A 20,433-nucleotide genomic window follows, 5' to 3' on the forward strand; every position below is an offset into this window, starting at 1 on the left:
TGCCAGCTTTTGTAGATGTGTGTTAGCCTCTAACTTAAGCAGTCATACTGAAATGAACGGCACACGCTCATCAGATATGTGATTTAACCTTGATTTGGATAGACTAGTTTTGACAAGACGCTGCTAGAAAATTTCACTTTAAATTAAATGGAGGGAAAAGAAAAAAAAGTTGAATTTTCCAGAACATTAAAAAAAAAGAAAAAAAAAAGAAATCTTTGCTTTTGTTTTGTTTGACACAAGCATCAGAATTGGGGCATCCCATTCCAAAGTATGTAAGATTCACCTCCCTCTTATTTTTTTTAATACTAAAAAAATGTATATATATATATATATATATATATAAAGAAGTAACCCCCCCCCCGAAAGTCGGGTCTAGCTACGCCTCTGGTACAAGTGATTAGACTTACATTTCGCATAGTAGCTATGGATCCCAATAACAATCCACCTTTTTCAATTGAAGACAACTCCTCTTGTTCATTGCCGCATTTTTTGGGCGAGTCCTGAGATTGTTGTATCTTACTGAATATATTTTCCAGTTCTTTTATTCTATTCTGAAATAAATCAAATATGAAATAATGATATACATGTAATTATCACAAGAAAAGAGAGCTTGAAACAGAAAATAATCTTCAAAGACTAAAGGTTTCAAATGTTTAGAAATACAAATAAATAGAAAACAAGAAAAATGTTTACAGTGAATACCAGGTGTTGAAAAATACTTAAAAAAATTAGTTAACTAGGCAAAAAGTTAGGTACTAGCTCATACTATAGAACTGCAGAATATTATACTACTAGTGCGAAAATCTTAGCAACCTGGTGTCCAGTATTTGTCAAGTTCTGTAAAAGGCATAACCCCCTTCAACCAGGAAAGCACAGCTTTGGTAGGAGTGGGGACCTTGGAGTGTGTGTAAACGATATAAACAACAAATTTATAGGAAAAGGATACATACAAAAGAAACAGGACCTACTATACAAAAAGCTTTCTAACAAGTTGCCATTAGTAATTTAATTCCCTTTCCCCAACAATAGTGCCATGAAAAGCACAAAAGTAGTATCTGCAGCTGTGCTCCATATGTTTGATTCAGATTCCACTTCTTTCAGAATTTTTTTTTAAATGTTTCCCATTCACAAATTACTATAAAACATTGTAGGGTTGGTTAGGGTAAGTGGGATCCCTTTTAAGAATGGTATGTTTTTGAAACCATTTAAAAGTTTTGAAACAAAAAAATTGAAAATTATTGTCTTATTTTATTTTGGGATAATATAAGTTCATCATTAAATAACATAAGTTCATCATTATTTTCGGAAAAAAAAAACAAAAAAAACTTTAACTTTTCTTACGATTATATTTTGTAAAAAATCGGATTGATGTCCCACTTACCCTATAGTGAGGGGTAAGTGGGTCAGCTCCATTTTTTTTAAATTTAAATGAAGCATATCTAAAAAAGGGGATGACATATGTAAATTTTTAGTGTGTTCCTTTTTTTTTGTAAATGCATCCATTTGTGAGATATTTACTGTCTTTTAAATCTGTATAACGAAAAATTTTAAAACGAAAAACAAAACAATTTTATTTGTGAAATTTATTAAAAGCCTATAGGTACAGTAGACCCTCGTTTTATGCGGTTTAAAATTTGACACCATTATTTTAATTTACGCGGATGAGTTTCGGTTTTATGTGGATGTGGCGATGCAAACAGATAACATTTTCCTCTCTTTCAAAATGCAAACTCCTAAAGATAGTAGATTACACGTAATAAACTGCATTTTGGCATGCTAATAACCGAACTTGGGCCACTGGAGACATTTAATGCGATTGCTTGCAGAGCTCTTTCCAGGAGTAAAGTTATTAAACTCACACAGTTCAGAACTCACTGGAAGAAGAGCTTTTAGGAGTGACTATGGAGGCTAAAACCAACGAGGATACCGACTTCAGTGATACACAACCAAATACATTCACACTGAAAATTTTGAGCCATTCCTAGACAATAGAAATAATCATTCTGATTTGTTAGTGAAAGAAGATTCTATCATGAAAATGACGCAAGTGATCATGGATGCGTTAATGCTCTGCAAAGAATTACAGAGAAAAATTTTTAAAGACTGCCAAAAGACTATTGTAGCCAGCTCTTCTTAAACAGAACACAAAATTAGTTTACGTTTCCTTTATGCATGTTGTGCATAAAAATCGATATAAGTACACATTAAACTTATTATGTAGTTAGTCATCACTAGACTGAATTATTTTTTTTTATCAACGGAACCTAGCCCCTATTTTAACACGACTATTAGGTCTCAATTTACGCAGTTTCGATTTACGCGGCACTTCTGTGAAACGTAACCCCCGCATAAAACGAGGGTCTACTGTATACATTTTGCTTTTACATATAAAGATGTTTTTAATGAACGTGATACAGTTGATTAAGATCATTTTTGGTGAATTAGCCAAAACTAAGTTGAAAAAGATATTGGAAACACTAAATGAGTGTGTCCATGTAAAGTTGGCTAAGGAAGAACCATTATAGTTTCGTCCTCAGTAATCACTGTGATGAAATTTAACATAATCAGTCCAAAAAAGTTTGAAAACTTTATCCATATTTCAGTTCTAGGGGGGTGACCCACTTACCACAACCAACCCTATATAGGTAAAATATGTAGTAAAGAACCACCTTATGACAATAACTCAATTTTGATAAAAAGTGTAGATATGACTTTTGTGCTAAGCAAAGCAGAACAGTAGCTTACACACCCAGTAATTAAAAATGAATAATTTAAAAATGAATTATACGAACAAAACTGGTTACTTGCTAATGATTTTAACTTGCCATTTTTTTTAATTTTGGAAAAGAAAAAAAAACATTGAAAAGGTTGAAATTTAGGTTTTATACAGGGGTGAAAGTTGTAAAAATTCTGAAGATGTTTTAATCAAAAAAGGAATGTATCCAAAAAATAGTTTTTAAGTAAATAAAATAGAACTTGATGTTTAAATTATTATAATTGCTTGAAAAATAAATTTTAACAAATTATCATTTCATTTAAGTATTTATTTTTCATCATTAGGTTATGAGGAACAATTTTCTCTTTGATATGATCAGACGATAACAAATTAAATAAAAAAGCTAATTTACTTAAAACATTCCCTGAATTCTCACATAACTAAATTAGATAAGTTCTAACTCTTTAAATTTCTTCTTGTTTTGTCTTACTCTAGTTCAAAAATTTTTGAAAATGACAGAAATTTATCAAGAGACTGGAAACTTTCAACCCTGGTTTTACAGGAAACAGGCAGCATTTACTAAACGGTTAACGCACAACTGTCTACTATATTACACCCATAAAAATTGCTCGAGAGAACCGTAAAATAACTGATGAAATAATCCTATACTTCACAACTTAAGACAAATATTAAGAATTTTTTTTTCATCTAAACAAGCCGTTGCCTAGAATTACAAAAACAGTTTAATGTAAAAAGTTTTTTAATGTTAGTAATAAATTCAAAAGTGAAAACCAGCAACAGGAACTGGATTCACCTAGGATGGTATTAGCTGATTTTTCAAATAAAATCAAAATCAGTCATAGTAGTAAATACCAGCATAATTTTAAACACATTTTGAGCCCAAAAAAACTGAAACTTTCAACATAAGTCAGTAATGAATAATTTATTACAAATTTCTTAACTTTAAAAATTTTAATAACTTTAATCTGCATTGAATTTACTTTCATAATTATAACAATGTATTTAAGGCAACAGATTTCCACCTATCTTCTAAAGAAAAAGGCAAAGAAAAATCCCCTCACAATGGTTAAGTTTGTCTAAATTCTGAAACTGAAAAATCTTCACCAATACAGGTAAAATACTTTCTTTACTTCGTAAACAGGAAAAAGTCAGTTTTTATCTTTAAATTAAGACTTGAAACATGGAAACTTTCTTAGTCCCCATCTAAAATCATATATATGAGCGCCCATGATCTACACAAAATATTATCTGCATAATAATTTCACCTTCTCAAATACAGTGGCGGGTTTATCATGTCATTATCTGCAAGAGGTTCCCATGATCACAGGTCCTCAAAGGGGATACAAAAGCTCACAATTAATGTTTTACAGTTCTGATATAAAGGGGCCTTTAAAATGCATTTGACGGGCTCTCAAGCAACTGAATTTGCCATTGCTCAAACGCAAAATTCTTTTAAAGCATATTTAACAAAATTGTAAGCAAACCGTAAATGAAGCCGCAGGAACATAAAAGACAAGACTGTCTCTGAATGATGGCTGGGAAACTAAAATGATTATCAGATTTTCATCATGATCTTACTTCACATGCCTCAGCAGTAGTTGTCGTATTACTAATCCAAGCTCCAATCTCTTGCATCTCACATTTTGCATTTGCCAATTCTTCCTGCAGAAATGCCTTTTCAGATTCCACATTCGAAATAGTTTCTTGCAGCATCTCAATTTGCACCTAACAAAGAAACAGAAAGTAAATTTAGTGAAGCCTGCAAGAGATAATAGAAGCCTAGTTGAAATATAAGCACATAGAAAAATCATCCAATGGGGACACAGGCCCGACCCCAAGTAGTCAGAAGCAGCAGAACTTGAAACAAAATGTTAAAGGTGTAGAGATGCAACAATTAAAAGGAACTTCATTTGACAGGAAGCCTAAAACGAGGCCTTGTTAGAATCACTCAGTTCCTGGAGGAAAAATTTAAAATTATACATATGGGGGGGGGGGGGGGGGGAATGTTGGTTTAACGAACATTTATTTATAATTTGAATGTGCAAATTTGAAAAGCAGTAAACACTTTTAGGTAATATTGGGGGGGGGGGGGATTTCAAACTTTGAGATTAAAATATGTCATAGCCAACAAACTTTATTTTTAAAACTTGATCACATGAAACGAATGATCTCTATACATAGCCGATGATGCAATCAGACAAATCCGATTGCTCTCCCCATTTTAGTGTTAAGTTATGGTCAATATAAACCTATAAATCAATAAACTTTTAATCACTTAGGGTTTTTCTATTGTAGCATATTCAATCAATAACAGAAATTTAAATCAAATTACAGGCAAAGAGTGAACATTAATGGTTATCAGGCAATGCACACATCCACTGGAAACACATCTGCGATGCAAACAATTTATCAGGGCTCTGCATGTATCTATATTCAATGTGAACATCTCTGCCAGTGAAAATGACGAACCACTTTCAAACCTTACCTCAAAGGCTTCGCAGTCAGCTTCTATTTTCTTTATTATAATTACATTTTCTTCAATTTGAGCTTGTGACTTGCTGAGTGCTTCTTCTAAAGTCGCTTTTTCATTTTCATAGGTAGAAATAGTTTGCTTTTGGGCTAAAACTTGGCTCTGAAATAAAAAGGCAAACTTTAGTTTTCCAAAGATTGGGTAGCAATCGCCACCTAGGGAGAAAAATATATAACAGGGTTCATACTCATTTTTAAAAGTAAAAATTAAGGACTTTTTAAGGACTCTCTCTCAAAAAAAAGGACTTATCGGGAAAATAACTAGATAGCTTTGCGTATACCATTTTAAAGTTTTCCGGGGGGGGGGGGGGGCAAAGTATATGATACACATATTATATATATATACACATGCACAAGTGCATCAGTTTCCAAAAAGCAGGGAGAGGCCCAATCAACTGGGATGTCCCATTATCGGTGAATAAAATTTTAAAATTTCACATCATAGTGATCCAAGAGGAAAATGGAGAACCCCCCCCCCCCCCAAGAAAAAAAGAGTTCTTAAAATCAAGCAGAAATGAGATGAGATCATGAGTGCCCTTTGAGTCCATGACATTCCAAAATTCAACAAAAAATGGCGAATTAACCAGTTTCAAACATAATACGAAAGTTTTTCCTTATTAATTAGGCTTGAAATGATTGGGTAGTAATTAATATAATAGATAGCACATATTGTTCTTAAAAAATAACATTTAATTCTCAAATTTCAGTCATAAAAAAAGATTAGGAAAATGGGGATAGCTGTAGAAAATTAGTTGCATATTAAAGCATTATCATTTGGCATACATGATTAGAATGAGAGGCAAATTGAAGGAAAATAACTAAAATCTTTTTTCTTCAAGATATTTAAACTAGTGTTTTGTTATTATTGCTTTTGATCTGTTATTGTTACTAAAATCCTATTTCGAACAAATTTGCTATATCATACTATTTCTCGCAAGTTTGTTTATTTCTATATAAATTTAAATTTTGAAAGAGAGAAAGCAATTTCTAACTCCTGAGTCCTTGAATAAAGCGGTTGATGGAGCCAGAGTTCAATCTTGGCTGTATCACTCAATAATATAAATATTTTATATATATATATATATATATATATATATATATATATATATATATATATATATATATATATATATATATATATATATATATATATATATATATTGGGAGAGGGGGTTTAACATTTCTTTTACAAAAAAACATTTGAAAATAAATATATATATATATATATATATATATATATATAATTGATTATCCTTTTTCCTTGCAATGGAACTCATAGTTTGGTTTAAAAAACTTCATATTATTTCACGATTTAAAAAAAAAAAAAAACTGAAGTTGCTTTATTTAATCTTTAAATTCCAAAAAATTTTACAGGCTGTAAAGCCTAACCAAAACCTTTAGAGATTCACCATAAATATATTGAAAGCTTTTTCAAATACATAAAAATAGTAACCATGACAAGTTTAAATACAATCAGAGACTGGGAGTTGGACCATATTTTTTCGATAGTCTTTTGCATTTTTTCTAAAATAAATTTAAGAAATAAAAATATTATTGAAATAATGAAAAAAATAAACAGATATAAAGTAGCATATTGTAAAAAAACCTTCCAACATTTAAAAAGATTGAAATATTTGCAGGATGCAAAAAGATTGCAATCTCAAACAAGGCAAGCAATTTTCGGCGAAGCACGTGTTTAACGTGGTCGGCATGTCTCCAAAACATACGTTTTCGGCACATATCGCGGATTATAAAGAATTGAAGGGGTAAAAACGAAAAAAATAAGAAAAAGGGGACCAAACTTGATACAGTGGTTAAAATATTAAGGAAATTTTCAGAAAATTAAGGACTTTTTAAGGGTTTTTTAGGGACCTTAATTTTGCTTGATGAAATTAAGGGTTACTTAAGGGTTTTTTAAGGAAGTACGAACCCTGATATAAGAAGAAAATTATCACAATACTTACCTTCAGTGTCTCTAAATTCTTCAGCTGTTGTTGTAAAGATTGGTTGTACTCCTTTTCTTCCCCTAATTTCTCTTCCAAGACCTTCTTCTCTCTCTCCATCTTTTCCAGTTCACTCGAATGTGAGGCCTCTTTCAGGACCATATCATTTAAGTTCTGCTCAAGGCTGCAGATTGAGCACTCTTGATCTTTTAGCTTTGCCTAAAACAGAAAATGAACTTAATTTTGCTTTATAGTATTGTCAAGCAAAAATTTGATTGATATTTTCATGCTTGTTTCAATTATTTAGGAGCCAATACTTTCCAAAGTCAAACGTCTTTTATGATGCTTTTGTTAAAAAAAAAGTAGCAATGCATATACACCTACTCATTTGTTTTAGTTTTATTTATTTGCTCATCTTTTCATTTATTTATTTATTTATTTTTTTTTTGTGCTTTCTTTGTAATACATACAATTGTTCTTTATTGATGTTAAGTTCTGTTACGCATAAATACAAAACATTTTTACTGTACTGTGCAGATTTTTACTGTTTGTAGAAAGTATTACGCATTAATATAGAAAATATTTTTAAGGAAGAACAATTTTTATCTTATTAGAATCTTATTTTAATCTTTTTGCCATTTACACACGATTTTTATAGTCCCTGGATCTTGTACCACACAATTCCAATAATAATCTACCTATGAATTTGGGTTATAGCAGAGATTTGAGTAGAAATGCAAACATCTATACCAGTTAAAATGAAGTTCCACTTTCAAATCTTTCTCATATGCTTCAGTCGCCTTTTATTTTCTTGAATATAGTATTATTTTCTTCAATTTGAGTTTGTGACTTCCTGAGTGCTCTTTTAAAGAAGCTGATTCATTTTCCACACATAAAAACTTGTTCTTGTTCCAGTAACAAAAGAGGATTATGAGCGTTTGACAGTCTAGAGTAACATTGATTCCCCACCCCAACAATTTTTGAAAATGTAGTCCACCAAATAATTAATGTAAGCTAACAAAACTTAAAATAGCACTGCATGGCAAAAAAAGAAAAAAAAAAAAACCTTCCAAAATGCTTCTGATACCATTTTTGCAGATTTTTATGCAAAAGGACCTCTTGAATCCAAAATATGAACCCCCCCCCCCCACGCACCTCTTTAGAGACAGCGCCCCTTTTTTTTTTCAATTTTTCAGTTCCATAAGCATTTTTAAATGGAGGGGAAAGAAGCATCATATTAACCCTTAACATTCTTCTGAAGGGCTAGAGAAGTGAAAAGTTCAAAAGCATGAACATTTGTAGGTAAATGGTAGACTGATGGGAGTATTCCTCCCTAATATAGTTCAAAAATCATCAAAAACGATCTTCTTTTTCTGGCCCCCCTCCCCATTTTTCACTTATTTTTTGATGCAAAACACATGTATCAGTCTCATTGCTATAAGCCTCGTGTCCAAAAAACTTTTCTTATTAAAATTTTTTTTTTCAATCTTGGAAACATCGCATGTTGCAAGCATATGAGTTGCATCATATATCCTCAGTAAAGAACCCGTTTGCTATACATGATCTCATTTGGTACTTCTTCATTCCTAAATGGACGGTATTATTGTAAATACTGTGTTCCTTCATTTAAATACATGAGAGGAGCCTGGTTTTTCTGGATAAAATTTTGAAATCAAATTGCTCTATAGTTATGAGCTGCTCTTGACTTTTGTTGTTGATACATTATAGGAACAAATATTTTTGTCGTATGAGGGTGAAATTAATGGTAGAATTGCACCAGAAAGGCAAAACATAAATATTCAAATCTGAAGTTTAACTCAACCATCTATCTATATTTTGACTGCTGAAAGTTGTCTAAAGTTGACTTGAAAGTAATCAAGTTCAAAAATTTACAATGCTATGGGTGTGGAAATTTTTTTCGAACTGAGCTAGGTTATTTTTTGATTATGTGTTAAAAAGCTCATTGATTTCTGCTGCAGGCTAAATAACATTTTATGTCATAACCCTAGTGCACATACACATTGCTTCAAATTACACCAGCTGAAAAAATGCATAATAAGTCTCAAAAAAAAAAAAAAAAAAAATCTTAATCTATGAATTTGAATGGAAGAATAAAAGGCTCATCCAAATTTGCACATCTACAAACCCACCTATAACTACCATTACTTGTGAAAGTTTAAAAACTAAAAAAAAAAAAGATTAATTAGCACTAATTATATAGTATAAATTATCTCATTCTACATGATCCATGTTAAAGAATTACAAATTATTGCAGTTATGCATTACACAAACTAATACCTAGATAAGAAAAATATATTCATTCATCCAAAAAGAGCAAACAGTGAGTTTCTATCACATTCTCAAATTCAGGCAATATTGCAATTTTTTCTTCATTTCAATTGGCTTGATTTGAAAAATTTAAATTTTTAAAATTGAATGTCATTAATTCTTTTGCTTAAGTGTTGAAAACTGATGTTGTGGAAAACATTCTATTTAAGTTTCAATATCCTATAGCATCATCCAAGGAAGATCTTTTTACAACTTGTAAAATAGCTATTTTTGAATAGATTTTGTTGAATGTTAAAGAATCTAGAAAAATAATCCTGCTACCAGTGACAGGTTTACTATATTCTAAATGTTGCAATTGCTAGGGGCCCTGAAGGGGATCAAAAAAGAAGCATGAAAAATATTTTGTGAAGTTCTGTTCATTGCTATGAAGTTCTGCAAAAAGGTATTAGGACAGGCCCCCAAGCCTGTATATCTGCAGCTGCTACCAAAGGCCGTATTCAGAAATTTTTTTCGGGAGGGGCCCGGATTAGCACACTGCCCTAACACACACACACATATAGTATATGTAGACACAACAAACGCATAAAAATGTTAACATAGAAGACTTTTTGTCTCGATTTTTAATGATTCCACTGTTTGGACGTTATTTTAATTTCTTATTATTTTTCTTATTCACCTTGTAGTGGTAAGGATAACAGGAGAGTGTCCTTTTAAGTCGGATGTAGAACATCCATAATTTCGGGGGGTCCAGGGGTTTTTCCCCCTGAGAAATTTTCGAAAAAAAATCTGTATTTTGAGGCTTTATATTAGGTAATTGAGACTACAAAAATATGAAAAAAAAACTAGGCAAACAAAGTCTTTTTAAAAGTTATGCATTCTTTTTCAAATCAAGATCAAACAAAATAAAAATTGCTTTGCTCGACAAATCATGGAACTTAATGGACAGAGAGGAAAAACGAGAGAGGAGAAAAGAGAAGCACTTCGTCATCTGCACATATCGGCTTTTAGTGAAGGTTGTTTTTGATCACTTCCCCTATTCCCATTTTTTTCATTAAATGCCCTGCAGTATGAAAATTGTACAAAATAGTTTAAAAGAAATGGTGTAGACATTCAGAAAATAAGAACGGAAGAGTAATATTCTGGCCATTTGGACAATTTATACTTTATTTTCTTGATAAGATACAAAATTGAAGAACTTTTCAAGGAATTTCAAAAACTTAAATAATTTTCAAAGACTAGCGAACAGTTGAAATTATTTGAAGCTCTTTATTTACACCTTTCAAAAGTTGATTGCACAGTCTTACAAAATGATAATAACTTGGTAAGACACACCCGTTTTAAGTTAAAAATAAATGCAACGAAATATTTCTCGAAACAAACTTTTTTTTTTCAATCACAAGTACTGCAGAAAATGAAAGAGAGTAGAGAAAGTGTTTTTTTTTCCCTCAAGGTATTAACAGTATGCAGTAGAAGTAAGAAAAAAAAAACAAGCAATAACAAAAGAACTTGAATGATACTGAATTCGGCATTAAATAAATGCAAGACAAGAAACATATCAGTCACAAAAATGATCTTGAAAATTATACTACAAAAACGCGAGAATCGTGATTTTTGCATCTTTTACTCAGGATGTATCAAGGAGCTGAATTTGGCACATCTTGGTAACAAGATACTCGCCTAATCGGAAACTAGGGGCCCAGCCTTTGGGGAGTCCCCGGCTCGAAATCAGTACAGTGTAAGTTTTATAAGAATTTTAGGGGGAGGAAGGCAGGGTCGTGCACAGAGGGGAGAAGGGACATCTGTTGGCCCGGGCCTGAGCTTAAATGGGACCCAATATTTTTAAACCTAGGGTTGAAAATATGGGTAAACAATTTGGAGTACAAAACATTCCCGGTACAAAACATTTCGGGTTTCGGGGGGGGGGGCGTCAGGCCCCCCCCTCTGGATACGGCCCTGCTGCTACTAACACAGGAAACATGTAATGCTATGAAACCAATAAAATTGACAACATACTTCCACATTCAAAAGTATAAATTTAGGAACCAATTTATTAATTTTAATTATAAATTACATAAGAAGCAAGTTTGTTGCTTAAACTTTTAAAAACCCATTTGCAAAATTTTTTTCTTCAAAGTACAAGTAGCTGTTACTAACAAATGTTTTCACGAAAAAAAAAAAAAAAAAAATTTCAAATCTTACCTCATATGCTTCGCTGTCAGCTTCCATTTTCTTGATTACAATTTCAATTTCCTCAATTAGAGTTTGTGACTTGCTGAGTGCTTCTTCTAAAGCTGCTTTTTCATTTTCAAAAGTAGAAAAGCTTTGCTGTTGAGCTAAATCTTGGCTCTGAAATAAAAGACAGTCATGAGTTTTCTAAAGTAAGGATAGCAATCACCCTCCTCTTCCACAAATTCGGCATCACACTTTAAGTACTAGGACAAGTGGTGGAGGTGGGAGGGGGGATATAACAATATTATATTAGAAAAAAAATTATCACATTGCTAACCTTCAGTGTCTCTAAATTCTGTAGTTGAAAAACTACAGATTGACTGTATTCCTTTTCTTCCTTCAATTTTTCTTCCAAGGCTTTCTTTTCACTCTCCATCTTTTCCAATTCACTTACATATGAAGCTTCTTTCAGGACCATATCATTTAAGTTCTGCTCAAGGTTGCTGATTGAGCACTCCTTATCTCTTAGCTTTGCCTAAAACAGAAAACATACTTTATTTTGCTTTGATGTATTGTCCAGCTAACATTTGATTGATATTGCTCGTTTAAATTACATGGGAGCCAATACTTTCCGAAATAGAACATATTTGATGATGTTTTTATCACAAAAAAAGTAGCAACTAATATACACCCACTAAGTTCTACCGTTCAACCGTTCATTATATATAGATTTATCTTGCATAGAGAAAAACATGGGTCAGGGTTTAAGCTGAGTTAAAAAGATTTTTTGCTAAAGAGTTAAAATGGGGGGAAAAACTTTAGTAAAATGCCAAATTGTCGGAGGTTATTCACATAGTTTTCTAAATGCCTTAATGTGTTTCAGCTACACTTGAAAACTAAATTCAAAGTTCAGCCATGATATCTTTAAAGAAATAAATATGTTGTTGCTATTTTTATTTGAAATTTAAAAAAAACGAGCTGATGTGTGCATCACATGACTTCCTTTTACTCCAATTTAATACCATTTCTCCATTATTAGCAATTTTAATGTCATTCAATTCTCTAAATATCACTAACTGTGGCCAAATTGAAACCAGATTCAAAAAAAAAAAAAATCTGCCAAATTTGACGCCAAGTTGGCGACAAAACTTGGGGACCAAAAGACTGGCGATATATCGCCAAGTGTCCGACAAATTATAACACCACTTGAGTTTACATCGAAATTAACAATGATTTCCCACCAAAAGGGGCAAAAGACCCCTTTAGAAACACCCGAATGCAACCAAAAGGGGAGGGAGGTGCACAACTAGACCCCATTAGGAGTCTACGTACCAAATTTCAACTTTCTAGGACATACCGTTCTTGAGAACTCAGGAATCATCAAAATGGATATTTCTCGTGTCTATACATTCTTAGGCACTTATCCACATGTGGTCGAGTCAAAAAAAAAAAAAAATTAACATTCATTCAGGGGTGAGCAAAATGGAAATTACGGTTGATTTTTGAGTGAAAATTTTTTCGGGAATACAATACTTCCTTTTTGTAAAAGGAAGTAAAAAATAGATTTGTATACTTACTATTGAGAAAACAAAAGTTTTATTTTTAAAAGTGAATTAGTCCACTCCTCCCAATACATGCAGTATTGACAGGACATAATGCTCATTAAGACTAATCGTTATTGAACTTAATAGTAATTTTGACACCTTAGCTAAGATTTTTAGTAAGAATAAGTTGAATATCTCCATGCTCTGGGATCGTGTATTGCTTATTTAATTAGTTTTTTCTTAAGCAAAAAAGCGAAAATGACTTGCATTACTTTTGTACTTTAGATAGTAGTTTTGCATTTTGCGAAAAATGCGACTGTAGCTGAAACCCTGACATGAGTACATTTAAATCAGGGCTCGACCGATGGCATTTTTTGGCTGATGGGCCGATGCCGATTGTTGGCCAATTGCTTTCCTCCAAGTGGCCTATTGCCGATGGTCGATGCCCTTGGCCGATGGCAAAAAAAAAAAAAAAAATCTAACGGAATTTAATTGATAAGATTGTCAGGGATTTAAAGGATCATTCATTAATTTCTCTTTACTTCCTTTCGACGAATAAGGACTTGTAATCAAAAAATGAATGGTGTTAGTTTTAAACAACTCGAAAGTGCAACTAGAGTTTAATTTCAGAAATGCAGGGAGGGGGCACGCAAATGTTCTAAAAATTATCGTCGGTTCAACAGGAATCTAACAAAGTGACAGAAAAACCGGTTTCGCCATCTCATATTTGTTTCCATGGTCTCCAATTTGGCAATATACACTCTATAACAAAAAAATCAACGCATCAAGAAACAATCATCCGATTGCTTTGAAATTTTGTATGCATGATTGTTTTGACCAGATGTGCAAATGATTAAAATTTGGTGTCCAGTGAATGAATAGTTTGAGCTCCAGCTTATCGAAAATGCGCATCCAGCAGATGTATATAAAGAGCAGTTCTCCAACAGCTGTTAAAACTTTCAGTTTGATTGCGATTCAGATTACTTTTCAACAACTTAAAAATGCCTCGCCGCATGGTTCGTTGCATATTACGAGCAACTGTCAGAGTTTAAACGAGGTGATATCATTGGATTGAAAGAAGCCGGTTGGTCAAATCGGAGAATCAATTGTCATTTGAGTCGAAGCGATGCGGCGATTCAAAGATGCTGGCAAGAATGGGTGGAAAATGGCAGAGTTCAGCGTCAGGATGTTAGAGGTCGACCTAGGGTTACAACAGAACGTGGTGACAGAGTGATTGTCCAATCAGCTGTCACAGCACTTTCTTCATCGCTATGAACCACCAGACGTTCAACCCATACACTAGTGTCCATCATGACCATTTACAGGCGGTTGCGACAACGAAATCCACTCTTGCGCAGACCGTTACGCCACCTGCCACTGACACCTACACACTGCCTCGATTAGGTTGGAATGGTGTCGACTGGGGATGTATAGTCTTTAGCGACGAATCCCGCTTCCAATTGTGTCATGACGATCATCGAAGACGTGTTTGGAGACACCCAGGGCAGCGGAGGGATCCTGGTTTCACTTTTGTACGCCACACTATCCCTCAACAAGGCATTATGGTCTGGGGTGCCATTTCCTTTGATAACTGGACCCCTTTGGCCGTAATTAGAGATACACTTACTGCACAGTGGTGCGTCGACGACATCATAACACCTGTTTTGTTGCTGTTCCTTTTGCAGTAACCTCGGCTGATTTCCAGCAGGACAATGTCGGATAACATACGGCATGTGTTGCTACGAACTGTCTGCAACCATGTCAAACTCTTCCGTGGCTTGCCAGATCGTTAGATCTCTCTCCCATCGAGCATGTCTGGGATATGGTGGGATGGCGATTGCATCTGGCAAGGAATGTTGATAACCTCGTCCGACAATTGGAACGAATTTGGCTGGAAATACCGCAGGACAACCTCCGGGAGCTTTATCGGTGTTTCACACGTCGTGCTTCAGCTTGTATCTAGGCTAGAGGCGGGTCAATACCTTATTGAACTTGTTACTGTACCTCTGACATAAATTATTCAATTGTTCTAAGAATTTAATCATTTACTATTCTGTGCATTGTCTTCTTATCCACCAATTTTCGTCTCAATCGGATGAATCCTTCTTGGTGCGTCGATTTTTTTGTTATAGAGTGTATCACCAAATGATCGTCAGTCTGAGACGCTATATTAGTTTTGTATTGAAATAAGTAATTAATAGCAGCAAAAAAATGAGTAAATAGGCTTTTTAGATTACCCGATCAAAAACAAAAAGGGAAGTGCACAACTGGAACTTACACACACCCCACATGTGAAATTTTAACCTTCCACAGCTTACCATTTTTGAGTTATGACTTATCAGAGATACATACGTACATCCAGCCGCAAGAAACAACGCAATAATTAATTTGTTTGGTACCTGAATGCAGTATTAAAAACTCTTTCAGGGTTGACTAAAATAGAAATTTATACTAAAGTTTAAGAAAACAATTATATAAGAAAACAATAACTCCCTTTACTTTGCATTGAAAAATAAAATAGCAAAGGTCCTTCTTTTTCGAAAACATCGGCCAATTCCATCGTGTTTTCGATGTTTTTAAGGCTGATGCGCCGATGTTTCATGCAAGTTAGCATCGGCCGCCGATGCCGATGGCTAAATTGTTGAACCATCGGCGCCGATGCATCGGTCGAGTCCTAATTTAAATTATGACAATCAAACAAACTTTGATACACTAGTCAAAGCGTCAAAATTGCTAAAATTTAAAACATGCAAATAGTTACAGATCACCGTCTTCTCCACCAATCAGACATTGCACTGAAAAAATTTGGAAAATTCAAAAAGAAAAGAAAAAAAAATCCTATTGCTTACTTTTAGTGTCTCTAAATTCTCCAGCTGCAGTTGTAAAGATTGGTTGTACTCCTTTTCTACCTCCAGTTTCTCTTCCAAGACCTTCTTTTCGCTCTCCATTTTTTCCAGTTCACTTGCATTTGAGGCCTCTTTCAGGACCATATCATTTAAGTTCTGCTCAAGGTTGCAGATGGAGCACTCCTTATCTTTTAGCTTTGCCTAAAACAGAACAGGTACTTTATTCTGCTTTGGTGCATAATGATGCAAAAATTCCAATTCATACTCTGATGCTCACTTTGATTACTTAGGAAGGGATACTTTTCAAAATAAATTGCCTTTAATGGCATATTTACCAAAAAATAAAACATATGAGGCAGTGAGAAGCAAAGGGATGTAAGTGGTAAAATTAAAAATTGGGAAATAACCAGTACACACGGTAGGTGAACCTCTCCTTTGTCTTGGGGCAAGAGATGGTACTAGTAGCCCTGGTAGTTGCTGCTATACAGCATGATTTAGGAAAAAAATCAATGAAAGCCTACATAGGACATTATGTTTAAATGTGTTTTACTCAAAACTTGAAAATATCCATTTACATCCCTTTGCTTCTCATTGCCTCATATAACCATGCGACAAAATTGTGAAAAGGAAAATTTTATTCATATATTAATCATGATTAAAAGTAATAATTAATATTAAAATTGCTAAAGCGAATCCTAATCAAAAGTCAGGTTAGCAAAAATGAAACCTTTTCATACACAAGCATAAAAATTGGACACATTTAAGATCAATTTTGAAATATTTTCAAAACATTTTATTTTCCTTCTTTTAAAAAGAGTTCATTCACCCGAAAAGGTGACAAATGTTAATAGCTAAATAAATAAATCAAAATAATAACTGTGCACTGCATCGGCAGACTGTAAACCTTTGAAACATAAGAGCTGCAACTCTTATACCTAAATATATGGTACACAATGTAACCTATCTCATGCTAAATGATGGATTATAAACATAAAGCATAACTATCAAAACTACGCAGTACACATACTGGTACTTAAATAAGCAAAATATGGTAATTTATGCAGAAACATTAAAAATGAGAAAATGTTTCGATGAAATACTCAAATCAGGACAACCTTGCATTTTACTTTCATTCCAATTTTATTTGGCTTGTTTTGAAACATTTAGATTTTCAAATCAAATATCACTAATTCTTTAGCTAATGACTATCCACGAATGATGTCATGCTTTGAGGGGGGGATGGTATGTGAAATTGTTGCCTTATATGTGACAGGGGGGTATGATGAAGTGTGACACTTTGTAAAGAGGGGGTGGCGCTCAAAAAGTTGAGAAAAAAAAGTGACATCATTTATGGACAGCCCCTAAGATGCTGAAAACAAATGCCACAGAAAACTTGTCTTTAATCTACAATGATATTGGCATTCAGAAAACATTTAAACATCTTTCACAGTGAGTACAATAGTTAAATTCATGCAGGTTTAAAAATCTAGCTAAAACATGCCTATTAAATCATAAAAAGAATTTGAAGCAGAAAACTGTAATCATAACTATAGAAAATATTTAGGCAACAAGTTTAGTTATAAATTAAATTCAAAACAAATTGAGAACTTGCTTCTTACCATTATTTTTTTAATTAAAGTATCGTAAAGGTTTTACTGTTTGTTTAGCATATACTTCTGCTCAATACTGTAGTTGGGGGGGGGGGGGGTACAAGTAGATGAGATTTTTTTTAATGTAAAAATAATGAAATTGTAATTTAAATTGATTTCAAATTACTCTTTCTTTTAGTGAGCCCCCTCCCCAACTCAAGCATTTCTTTTTCCAACTACAACACTACTTCTACTATTAACTCCAAACTAAATTTTTAATTAGTGGAATAAGCTGTTACAAACAAAATTTTAATGATGATTTAAAAGAGAGTTATTCTACTTTCAAACCTTACCTCATATGCTTCACACTCAGTTTCCATTTTCCTGAGAGTAATTTCATTTTCTTCAATTTGGGTTTTTAACTTGTCCAGTGCATCTTTTAAAGCCACCTTTTCATTTTCCACAGTTGAAAAATGCTGCTCTTGCCTCTAATGAAAAAGAGCTATTCAATTTTCACAATCAGAAATAAAAATGAATTTATCAAACACAATATATACAAAGCAAAACTCAGATACATACAAACACAGTCGAAAATTTTAAGAATCCATATTCGACTAAATTTGTAGCAAGACAAATTAAAAAGTTTCTAGCTTGTTAAATTTCAATTCGAGGAATAATTGATTGCAGTAAAAGAACCAAAATCCAAGAGGTGGATAATGTATGATGTTAACAAAAATGTATTTAATTTCTGAAAATCAATTTACAGCATTATGTTAGAAAAAAAAAAAAAAGGGCAATGATGTTTGATGTAGAAACAAAATCTTTTTGTTTTTCAACCTAGATAATTTTTAAATTGTTAATCAGTCATGCATGTATGTGGTTAAAATAAAAAATTTTTAAAAATTGCACTACTACAAGGAGCATTTCTGCCTACATGATGCTTCAAAGTACAATAGCTGAAATGGTATATTTTATGACTCATAAAAAAAGTCTACAATCTATGCATTTGCATTTTTTTCCCAGTTCTATTTCAAATCCATACACAGAAATCTTTCACATTGCTTGCCTTTAGTGTCTCGAAACTCTCTAGCTGCACTTGTAAAGACTGATTGTATTCCTTTTCTTCCTTCAATTTTTCTTCCAACGCTTTCTTCTCCGTCAGTATCTTTTCAAGTTCATTTGTATATGAAGCCTCCTTCAGGACCATGTCTTTTAACTGCTGCTCAAGGTTGCAGATTGAGCACTCTTTATCCCTTAGCTTTACCTAAAACAGGAAATATTACTTTATTTCGCTCTGGTGTTTTGCTAAACAAAAATTTTGATTGATACTCAGATGCTCATTTCAATTACTTAAGGGAATACTTTTCCAAATATACTGCTTTTTACAAAATTTTAAATACAGTTTAAACATACAGTTAATATACAGATGGGGGACAAAATAATATGAACACCTATGAAAAAGTATGCCGTATTTCACACCTATAGTACAGCCACGCCACCTGCAACAGAAGTCTGCCACCTGGTGAGCGTGAAGAGGAACCTATCAGTGTCTCAACAGTAGTCACAAATGTTGCGTGCTTGGTTCTAAATTTCTGTAATAAGTTGAGATGTCAGACCTTACAGAGTTCCAAAGAGGAATGATTGTTGGGGTGCGTTTAAGTTAAGTATCGGTTACGGAAACAGCAAAGCTTTTGGGGTGTGCAAGAGGTACGGTGTCAGAGCTTATGACAGCATACACAAAAGAAGGTAAGACGACGTCTTCAAAGCACCACAGTGGCCGAAAGTCAAAGCTTGCTGATAGGGGTAGAAGAGCTTTGAAGTGCATAGTAGCCCGAAAGCGCAAACAATCCTTATCCGAAATAACATCTGAAATGAACAGCCATCTCCAGCACCCCGTTTCAACAAAAACTGTCAAAAGGGAACTTCATGCTGCGAACATTTATGGCAGAGTGGCAATTCGAAAACCCTTGGTGACAGCAACTAATGCTTTCAAGCGACGCCAATGGTGCAAAGACCACAAAGTTTGGTCCCCACAGATGTGGCAACAGGTAATATGGTCAGATGAATCATCATTTACCCTATTTCAGACTACCCGGCGTGTTTATGTCAGGCGAACCCCTTCAGAAGCCTTTAATCCTGAATGCCTCTTGCCGACTGTGAAGCATGGGGGTGGCTCAATTATGGTATGGGGTGCGATATCTTGGCGTGGTCTTGGGCCACTTGTTATTCTACATGGATGTGTCAAATCTAATCACTATCTGAGCATTCTAGAGGATCATGTCCATCCGTTTGTCCAGACTGTGTTCCCTGGAGAGCGACCGCTCTTTCAAGACGACAATGCCCCCATACACACTGCCAGATGTGTCCAAGAATGGTTCGAAGAGTATGACAGAGAAGTTGCACATCTCGCCTGGCCCCCTCAGTCTCCGGACTTAAATATTATTGAACATTTATGGGAACATTTAGAGTCCAAACTTCGTTCCGGATTTCCACCTCCATCCAGACTTTCGGAATTAGAGACCATTCTGCAGGAGGAATGGCTTAATACTCCTTTAAATATTGTCCACGACCTTTATGCATCTATCCCCCATCGCATTCAATCTGTTCTTCAATCAAAGGGTGGTTCAACCCCCTATTAATAAAGATTTTTCCTTATTTCACAGGTGTTCATATTATTTTGTCCCCCATCTGTATAAGTAAATAATAATATAATAGTAGATGAAAAAATACTTGGGCATATTAAAGATAATAAAGTCAAACAATTTAATGTATTTATTGTGTGAGATG

At 33.7% G+C, this 20,433-nt stretch overlaps 1 protein-coding gene across 1 annotated transcript in view; it reads right to left on the reverse strand.

Annotated features, from left to right (window-relative positions):
- LOC129224991 (centromere protein F-like) overlaps positions 1-20,433 on the reverse strand; it is a 112,079-nt gene that overhangs the window by 35,889 nt on the left and 55,757 nt on the right. Inside the window, exons 22-30 of the mRNA XM_054859538.1 lie at positions 18,689-18,910; positions 18,000-18,134; positions 16,061-16,258; positions 12,005-12,202; positions 11,698-11,844; positions 7,231-7,428; positions 5,223-5,369; positions 4,316-4,462; positions 408-551 (exon numbers count right to left, since the gene is read on the reverse strand). Of these exons, the coding sequence (XP_054715513.1) occupies positions 408-551; positions 4,316-4,462; positions 5,223-5,369; positions 7,231-7,428; positions 11,698-11,844; positions 12,005-12,202; positions 16,061-16,258; positions 18,000-18,134; positions 18,689-18,910 (1,536 nt within the window). The remainder of the gene's footprint in view (positions 1-407; positions 552-4,315; positions 4,463-5,222; positions 5,370-7,230; positions 7,429-11,697; positions 11,845-12,004; positions 12,203-16,060; positions 16,259-17,999; positions 18,135-18,688; positions 18,911-20,433) is intronic.

Source organism: Uloborus diversus, chromosome 6 (assembly GCF_026930045.1).
Source record: "Uloborus diversus isolate 005 chromosome 6, Udiv.v.3.1, whole genome shotgun sequence".
Lineage (NCBI taxonomy): Eukaryota > Metazoa > Arthropoda > Arachnida > Araneae > Uloboridae > Uloborus > Uloborus diversus.